The sequence below is a fragment of the Pelmatolapia mariae genome, linkage group LG3_W, assembly GCF_036321145.2.
Source record: "Pelmatolapia mariae isolate MD_Pm_ZW linkage group LG3_W, Pm_UMD_F_2, whole genome shotgun sequence".
Taxonomy (NCBI): Eukaryota; Metazoa; Chordata; class Actinopteri; order Cichliformes; family Cichlidae; genus Pelmatolapia; species Pelmatolapia mariae.
The window spans coordinates 54522896-54532912 of NC_086229.1; the positions used below are offsets into that span (position 1 = coordinate 54522896).

Sequence of the window (10017 nt, forward strand, 5' to 3'; positions counted from 1 at the left end):
ACACTTCTTCAGCTTCGAATCAGAGAGGAGAAACACACAGTTTTACTTGCAGCAAGGGGAGCTCTCAGAACGCCCGCACAGAAGTGAGGGCTCCAAGAGTCCGCTCTCCCATTGCCCTGGTCTTTATTATATACATCGGTGGGCGTGTTTATTCATTACATTGGAATGTGGATTTGTATATGTGCGTGTGTGTGTGTGTGGGTGCATGTGTGGGGTCAGAGTGTGACCCCATAAAGACTTCCCTAAACCTGCTGGCCTGGAAGTCCAGCAGTTCATCTAAACAAAAGGCACTTAGACTAAAACTGACATAGCTACGTTTATCCTATCATAAAACAATAAGACAAGGTACAACCTTTCCCATGCTCCCAGGATGTGGGTGTGAATGCCAGAACACTCTGGAATACACACAAAGTTGTTACAGACCTCCTAGGATGAGACATTCTTTCAATATGCCATCAACTATATACTTCTAAACACAAATGATTACATGCAGTATTCTACCATATGCAAACTTATATAATTAAAATATTATACTGACTACTAAGTACAATTTTCCATTGACACAAACATAAAGGTGGAAACACAGATTTGTATAAACAATCTTAGCACTTTTATTTAAGTTTACTGAATGTCTCATGAATGTATTAAATAGACTGGTTTATTGGACCAGATAATTAAACTAATACATGAGACAGAGACATGCTTGCTTAAAACTTTAATGTTGCAAGAATGAGATGTGAGCAAACAAGAGAAATTTAAGATCTTTAAGATAGCCCAGCTTGTGTTGACTGGTCATTTTGTTGTTTTACTTGGGTGCTACAAAGAAGGACATATTATGCTTCAAAATAAAATAATGTAAGAGACAACAAAACACAAACTCTATCACACATAAGTGCAGGAAGTTCATGCTAACGTCTCAGTCAAAGACTCATCAGATTTCCATAGCGCAGACAGATGGCCGATGATAGCTACACCACAGATCATCCCAGCACTTGGGACCTGCAAGATTCAAAAGAGAAAAGAAATAAATAAATGTTACAAAAATGAAAACCTAAACCCTACCCACTCTGCAAAGTGACGCCAGTGAGTATCAACAAAGACTGTTGAGCAGATAGACCAGTTCATACATATATACTTGCACAAACATCTCATACTTTCTGTTGCAACTTCTCTAAGTCCTGCCTTCAATCACAACCATTCACTTCCTTTAATAAAGCTCTTCCCAGTTAAACAGGAAACTTGTAAAGATAAATCATACATAATGGATATATTCATTTAAAGTTTTTTTAAAGGAAAACATTCCTTTTCCTTTTAAAAGGAATTTCATTTTTTTACTTAATAGTTAGCATTGTTATTTTAAACATTTGAAATTTTAACATGGATTTTAATGTGTTTACTATTTCAGCACATAAATGACAGCTTTAACCTGGTTACAAACAAATAACTTGATTAACTGAAATAAATCAATCAATTATTAAACAGGAAAATGTAAAATAACCCCACCACATACATATTTACTGAATAAATAGGCAAACACATAATAAATAGTGTTTGTTAATAAATAAACCATATGCACATGTGTTGTGCTGATAACAGAAATGTTGAATGGTGACATTTGTAAAAAAAAAAAAAAAAAAGGAAATGCTGATATTAGTAAATAAAAAATATTCCATTTATTAATCATATAAATTTACTCCATCTGTCATAGATGTAAAAATAAAATAAATGACCTAGTCCAAAGTTCAAACTTTGTATTGACGTCCAAGTTAGATCATGTTTGACGTCCAAATATACGTAGTATGCATGTCCAGATTAATCCAATACAGACAAGATCTGCATGTGAGTTAACATGCTTTATAGCTTGTGCCTTTGATCACTCATTCACTTATTAATAACTCATTTTAAATATTGTGCTTTGAATCACCTCTATAATTCATCTGAAGACAATGCTGAAAGAACATATTATTTGGCTCCCAACTGCACCAGCGTCTGTAGTCGAAACGGCTCCCATCAGTCCACAACCAAATACCCTCCTAGAAGACAGAAATTAATTGCATTATGTAGACAGGTCAAAATTTGAAGGGTAGTCTTCTCAGATCAGCTGACTTCAGTACAAGTACATAACTTTCCATGTAACTAACTGGCAGATTTCACTTAGTATTGAGGCCCAAGTTAGGTCATGGTTGAATGTCCAAATGGATATAGTTTGCATTTCCAGAATTGGTCATGGATTGATGAACCCAATACAGACACACACATTAAGAGCTCATTTTAAATATTGTGCTAGTGGGCTGGTTTCAGTCATTATGCAAATGTGCTGTTTATAAGATTTGGGGAAACCTGCAGTCAGCTGAGACTGAAGAAGTCACTTGGATGAGTGACGAAATGTTTCTCCCACTGAAAACGCTACGTCTAGATGAACGTAATCAACTTCTGGGGGTAATGAATGCTTGAATTCCTTTTTGAGCATCACTCCGTTTCCTTCTAATTTTAGAGATATTTTGCAAATGGAAGAAAGCTGTCATATATAAATATGCTTCATGTGCATTGAGACATCGTGGTCAAAAACAACTCCAAGTTTCCACCAAGTGTTACTGGAGACAAAGATAATGCCATGCCAAGATAAAGCATCTGGTTAGACACTACATTTTTAAGAGTTTTCGGGCCGAGTACAATAACCTCAGTTTTATCTCAATTTAGCAGCAAGAAAATTTGAGGTCCTCCAGGTATTCATGTTTTTGAGACATTCCTGCAGTTTGCCTAATTGTTGTGTGTTATCTGGCTTCATGGAAAATTAAACTTGGGTGTCGTCTGCATAGCATTGAAAATGTAGATTGTCTAATGTCTAATGATACTGCTAAAGGGAAGTAAAGTAAGTAAAGAGAATTGGTTCTAGCATAGAATGCTGTGGAACTCCATAATTAACCTCAGTATGTGAAGAGGACTCTCCATTTACATGAACAAATTGGAGTCTGGTAGACACATATGATTCAAAACACTGCAAAGTAGTACCTGTATTACTTACATCATGCTCTCTGTTATATTTCTTCTGGCAACCACCAAATGCAGACTCAGCCATCAGACTAACAGATGGATAAACGTGATTCAACATTCCAGAAAACACATCTCCATTGCTCTAGGGTAGGGGTCTCCAACTCCATTCCTTGAGGGCCGCTTTCTTGCATCTTTTCCATGTTCCCCTGTTGCAAAACACTTGAATACAATTAGTAGGTCATTAGCAAGACTCTGCAGAACTTGACTGCAGGCTGAAGTGGCAATTCAGCCATTTGATTCATGTTACAGAAGCTCATGAGTGAATGAACATGGTGCAATACAAGGACTTTTAGAAGTGTATTTTTTTCAAAACACTTAAATTTACTTGAGTAGGGTCAGGGGTTGCCACTTCAGCATGCAGTCAAATTCTATACTCTTGCTATTGACCTACTAATTTGCACCAGGGAAACATGGAAAGGTTTCAGGACAGCAGCCCTCGAAGACTGCAGTTTGAGACCCCTGCTCTAGTGTTTTTTGGTGGTTTGCTCCAACTGCATCTAGCGCTGGTGTAAGGCTTTAAATGCTTAGCCATGCAAAAACATTCCATACATTTTTCTACACATTGTTCTTGAGCTATCGTAAGGTCACATGAAGGTTGAAGGTTTGTAGCCAGTGGCTCTGCAGAAAATCAGTCACTTGCACACTGAATCCACTCTGTGATTTTACATAGCCGATTTGTTCTGGTTCTAAATCGCTTCCATTTTTTTACAATACCACTAACAGCTGACTGGAATATTTAGTAGCTGGGAAATTTCATGACTGAACTTGTTGCACATGTGGCATTTTATCACAGCTTAATGCTGGAATTCGCTAAGCTCCCGAGAGTGATCTGTTCTTTCACAAATGTTTGTGGAAGCAGTCTGCATGCCTAGGTGCTTCATTTTTTACACCTGTGCCCATTGAAGTGATTATAAAACCTGAATTCAATGATTTGGATGGGTGAGTGAATACCTTTGGCAATATAGTTATGAACATGAAAGAGATATCTAATATCATTAGACAGAGGTTCCTGCAAGTGTAAATTAAAAGTTTCTTTTCACTATACAGTAGAGAGTCTGAACGAATTCAATAGACACCTTAGAAATAGTATGTAATGATAAACAAATTACATAGGGTGCATCAGTTCCTCCAAGCCAAGCTTCTCTGTAGCCGTAAGGGGCAGTCAGCCTCTGAATCTGATGGTACTCCCACCAACTGTGCACTGATGCAAGGTGTGCCCCCATGTGCAAGCAGTTTAGCTGCAATAGAGACAGAGAGCAGAGGTTTTCAAAGTAACAAGTAAGTAACAGTTAAAATGATGTGGTTTAACCAGGTGTTAAATACAATACAAATAAAGGAAAGTTACCTCAGCATTAGCCCAGTTCATAACTGCTGGAACGTAGCGAAAGCAGCGACCACTAATCCAAGTCCAACCACGAGGACAATCAGTGGACCTCTTGACGATGTGACTCTTGGCTGGGAGTAAATAAATAGTTCTACACGTTTCTTTGGATGATATCTTATTTATGTTATTTTTAATCATCATATAAATAAAATAGATATTTATTGTCACTGTTACAAGAACAATGAAACACATTTTGGCATCTCTCCGTTAGCAGCATGCAGATTTTTACACAAAAACTCCTTTAGAATAAGAGAAGAAAAAAGAAAAGGAAAAAACAAACAAACAAGCAAGACCATAGAGAAAACTGACTTAAAGTTTAAGAGGTGCCTACACAGCGAATGTATGTAATAATGTAAGTATCTACACAGACATGTAAAAGTTATATATGCCGAATAAATAAGCAGGTGGAATGTAAGGAGCAAGTGATGCGTTCAGTATAAGGTGCAATGTGATCGGTGGTAGTGCACATTGAGAAAGAGGTAGGACTAGAGGTAGGAATGCTGGGTAGAAACTTTTATTGAGTCTCTTTGTCTTTGACCAATAACTAAACTGAAACAATAACTAAAGTTGTACAAGTAACAATTTCTCAATGAAACATTAGTTAAGTGATTGACGGTTTACAGCTGCACGTATGCATACAAAATGTAGGGCATTCTGGCTTTCTCAGAAATATAGATTTTAGTTCTATGCATGCAACTGTAAGCTTTGTAATTATTATGACATTATTCTAATTATAACAATATTAACTTCTCAGTTATCTTGAAAAAATACAAAATGATTTCACAAACAAACAATATCAGGGAAGAAGGTAAATTACAACAGGAAGACAAGCAGGAAGGTTAAACAAAGGTGAAGGACCCTGATGGCAAGGCCTGATCAACTTGTGATTCAAGTATCACCTTTAAAATATCCAGATCCTTGAATACACCATTTATATTAGAATTCAGCTCAGTTCAATTCAGTTTTATTTATATAACACTGGGACAGCTCCATCAAGGTGCTATATATTGTAATACCCTACAATAACACAGAGAAAACCAGACGACCCCATTTGAGCAAGCACCTGGCGATAGTGCGAAGGAAAAACTCCCTTTTGATGAGAAGAACGCTCTGGCAGAAACAAGCTCAGGTAGGGGCAGACATCTGCCACAACTGATTAGGGATGAGGGGAGGCAGAAAGGACAAAAACATGCTGTGGAAGAGACACTACGGTACAAACATTGAGGTGGTGTTTCTCTCAATTTTGGTGTATGTACAAAATGTCACTTACCTGGTGCTAAAGATTCCTCTGCCCCATCTCTGGTCTCTGCACATTGAAGACCCAGAGAAATTAAAAAATATTGTCTTTGATCATCCGTTTTCTGTATATGATATTCATAAGCAAAGTGTACATTGTACTATTCATTTGTATGTTTAATGACACTGATCTACGTGATGGAAATTATATTGCAATACTCACTAGCAGCCATGGTCAGAGCTATTATAGCACAGAAAATTGCAGATGCAGTCAGCTTCTTCATGGTGATGTTTAGTATCTGTAGTAACCAGAAAACCAAAAGTGAATAACAATTCATTAAAGAAAGAAGGAAAGTTTGTTGCAGACCTTTTTTAGACTATCTTCTCCTATTTCTATTCACTATCAGCCCGTAACTTCAAGCATCAAGTGTGGATGTGCTGAACTGCTCTCAGACCAGTGTTTAGGTAAGGATTATTAGATTTACATATTTACATAACCAGAATGTAACACTGAAAAAACTAGCACCTTTATTTTTCATGCCTTCATCACATTTCTTTCCAAATCTAAACAAAAATAACTGTCTTATACCTAATTGGATTTCCTACTTTTTTCCAATTTTCCTACTTAATTTCACATACTGACTGAACCTCAATAGAGGTTTCATGAGGACAAATACAGAACAATTAACAGTGTCTTGTAGGAAAAGAGCAGTGATGTGAATAACATCATTATAAGTAATGCCATTACTTTTTTCAGTAACTAGTAATCTAACTAATTCTTATTTCTATCCTTACAACGCCGTTACCTTTACTAACAAGAAAACGCAGGAGCTAGCGGGGCAAAACAATCGCACAAGTGCTGCTGATTGGCTGAGAAAGAAAAGTAGTCATGTTAAACCAATCACATGACCAATTTAAGATGACATAGCAACAAGATGCTATATATGTCAACCCAAGACAAGCCTGAGTGTGCATTTATGTGTTAAAAGTGTGGACTTCAAACTATATATCAGTTTTTGAATTGTGTTGATAGGCCACGTAAAACCAGAGTCATGATAAAAAAAAAATATACGCTGTGTTTTTTCCTGAATACTATCATCATGTTTACTGTCTAAGGACAGTGGTAGCAAGCACTCTGTGCTTACAACCCCCCCCCCCCCAAAAAAAAAGAATATATACATTATTATATTATATTTATTATAATATTACATATTATAATATTTTGTGTGCCATCTTATTTGATGCAGGACATCTGATTGTTCTGTAAATATTTTGAAATGTTTATTTAAAAAAAAAACCTTGGCTGCATTTTTAGGTATTATAGTTGCAATAACTTTGTTGTTTGCAAAACGTGTGCATAGGTTTTTAAATGTACAATTCATATTCACATTTTAAGTTATGAAATGCAATGTATGTGTTCATATAATATGTCAAAATAAAAAAATTACCATAAATTAAAACGTATGAGGTTGTGCTGAAAAGAATGATAGCAAACAAGGCAAGATAAACAGTTTTTAAAGGTGAAATGTGGAGGTAAAATTAAAAGTAGTCAAAAACGGCCAATTCTACCCCGTGGCAGAATTCCTGTTCCTTTATCCAGTTAACGTCAGACATAAAGAAAAGTGTGTATGCCCTTGAGCCTTACAGGCCACACAGAGGAGTAGAAGGTGCCATAATAACATTGCTTTGCTTAGTTTTTTATCTTTTAAAACAATTCAAATTCATATTTTAATCAATAGACTCTGAGAAGAGTTGACACCTCACGTCACTCCTCATGTAGCGTTGCAGCAAAAGTAGAGAAACAAAGATGTAATATGACAAAAAAGGTCCTTCAGCTGGTATATGAGATTACTTGTTACTGACAAGCAATACTCCCTCCATGTCAGCTCAGAGTCTCTTGGCGCACATGGATGGGAGCACAACATCACAGGCAGGATCGTCACAGAAAATTTTATCTCTTCAGTATCAGGGAAGCTATTCCTTCATCTTTTCAGTCTTTTCCTGTTTATCGCTTAGTTCTGCCTTGCATTTTCGATATCTACATTGTTCTGTTCATTACCCACCTGTCCACTCACATCTATTACATGATCTTCATATTCTCATGATTACACATAGGAGGACTGTCACATAAATTCTCATTTCTGCCGCTTGTATCGGTGATCTCGTTCTTTTGGACACTACCCCGAACTTGTGGCCATAGGTCAGTGTAGCAACATAGAACAACAGGAAAATCAATAGCTTCGCTTTTATGGTCATCTCTTTGTTCACCACAACATACCTGCACATCACCACTGCAGTGATGTGAACACACCACTGCAGTGATGTGAACACATCACTGCAGTGGTGGCCCTAATCCATCCATCAGTCCCCTATTTCCTTCTTCCTGTACTCATGAACAAAACCCCAAGATACTTAAACATCTCCACTTGGAGCAACAACACATCGGCGACCCAGAGCAAACACGCCAACCTTTTCTGGTTGAGGACACTGGCCTCAGACTTGGAGGTCCTGATTCTCCCACTTCATACTTGGCTGTGAATCACTTCATTGTGAGTTTTAGGCCAACAGCTGACAAACCGAACACAACCACATCATCTGCAAAAAAGCAGAGATGAGATTCTGAGGCTACCATAGTGGAAGCCTCCGGCCACTAGGCTGCACCTAGAAATTCTGTTCATAAAAACTAGGAAGAGAGTTGGAGACAAATGGCAACCCTGGCAGAATCCAACACCCACAGGGATCTAGTCTGATTTATTGCTGACAATTCAGACCAAGCTCTCACAATAGTTGTACAGGGAGAGAGTCATTCATAGCTCCAGGTGAGAGATCCCATACTCCCAAACCACCCCCCATTGGATACGTGATCAAAGGACGTGGTTAAATGCCTTATGTCTTGCTCTCTGTCCTTTCATCTCTCCTCTTTCGTGTCTTCTTCTGGGCCAGATTTTTCTTTTGGATTTTTTTCTCTCCTTCTCTCTGATCGTTGTAGCTCTCCTTGTCTTGGTTTTTTGTTCATTGGATAATTTTGTTTTTTACTCATTAACATTATGGATTATACATTTATGTTTGTCTAAAAACAATCAAAATTTGATCAAAAAATGAGAGAGAGAAACGTTTCAGACAGTTCACACTCTCAAAATCACTCATCCACCATGTTGACTGAGAGAGAGAGATCAGGCACCACTGAAGCAGTTATTTAACAAAACTGAAGTGAGTGTGAGCACTAACCCTAAGATAAGTTCTCCCTGTTTTTTTCTTTTTTAATACAAAATACAGGATAAGATTTTAGTACCACATATTCTTACATTTTCCGGGTTATTTACCATACAGTAATATTGATAATCAATGTTTATGAGAGTTCTGATCATCCTGATCAACATTATTTTAACATCATAATGCAATGAATGCTCTTTTTTTCTATTTTCTGCTGATATACGCAGGCAGCTTAGTTTGAGCCAGAATTTCAATAGTTAAAATTTGACTCTGGTTTGAGACTGACCTGTGATGTGAGACCCAGAATGACCATCTGTAGATAAAAACACTCCAAATAAACGGAGCAGCCTCTGCAATGATCCACACACAGACTAGAATGAGCTTCAGTCCAGGAAACAGTGGAACAAAGCTTCTCTCTGTGAGGACAGAACATGCAGTTCTCATCAAGACTTGGATCAAAACAGAAATAAAAGCATTTACAGCCACTGCACCATGTAAAACTGCAGCTCGCCAACCTTTTTTTTTTTTTTTTTTTGGGTACGGGGATTTATAAAATGCTCTCCAAGCAGGTTTTACATCTGATCCCAGACCTATAGACAGTTAAAGTAGCCAGTCTCTTTGTGTCTAAGATTTGAGCATCCACATTTATACAACTGAAAGTTTTTCAAATCCAGCCCTGATTTTTGAAATGTGATCTGGAATCATTTAATCGGTGTCAACAGAAAGAAGAGAGAAAGCACTGGAAAATAAAATACAGATTTCAGCAATGACGCTAGGAAAATTTCCCCAGGAAACTCCCTCTTCCAGTCAGCAGCATCATGCTGTGTGTCTTTTGGATGAAATTTAGTTTCTCAAGATCCACCAGGCTCATTTTGAAACATCTCTGGCTTGATTCATATTACGGGTACCCAGCTTAAAATTGCTCATATTTTATTTTTTACCTCTGATTGACCATGTCTCTGTGATTGAGACTTTTTTCACTTTACATTTTTGTTGTTTAGTTGACCAACCCCACTGTTCAAGAATGTGATGGAGCTCATGTGTTTTCCATTTGATTCCATAACAACAGGCTCTTAAACAAACAGCACAACATTACACTGCTGTAACAATATCTGCTCCATATCCAGGTG

The 10017-nt window shown here is 37.3% G+C and overlaps 1 protein-coding gene across 1 annotated transcript; it reads right to left on the reverse strand.

Moving 5' to 3' along the window:
• Positions 1 to 710: 710 nt before the first annotated feature.
• Positions 711 to 9498, reverse strand: LOC134617180 (type-2 ice-structuring protein-like). The gene is made up of 8 exons (XM_063462383.1): positions 9403 to 9498; positions 9174 to 9303; positions 5898 to 5973; positions 5709 to 5744; positions 4400 to 4509; positions 4164 to 4292; positions 1925 to 2033; positions 711 to 999 (listed from the first exon to the last, which is right to left on the reverse strand). Exons 2-8 carry the CDS (start codon positions 9198 to 9200, stop codon positions 932 to 934), a joined length of 555 nt encoding a protein of 184 aa, XP_063318453.1. The 5' UTR covers positions 9201 to 9303; positions 9403 to 9498; the 3' UTR covers positions 711 to 931.
• Between the last annotated feature and the right edge of the window lie 519 nt (positions 9499 to 10017).

Coding starts and splice junctions, on each gene's coding strand:
- LOC134617180 (XM_063462383.1), bottom strand. CDS start 9,200: ATGGTCATTCTGGGTCTCACATCACAG. Junction 4,510..5,708: donor AGAGGAATCTTTAGCACCAG/GTAAGTGACATT, acceptor ATTTACTCCCAG/CCAAGAGTCACATCGTCAAG. Junction 4,293..4,399: donor TGAACTGGGCTAATGCTGAG/GTAACTTTCCTT, acceptor TCTCTATTGCAG/CTAAACTGCTTGCACATGGG.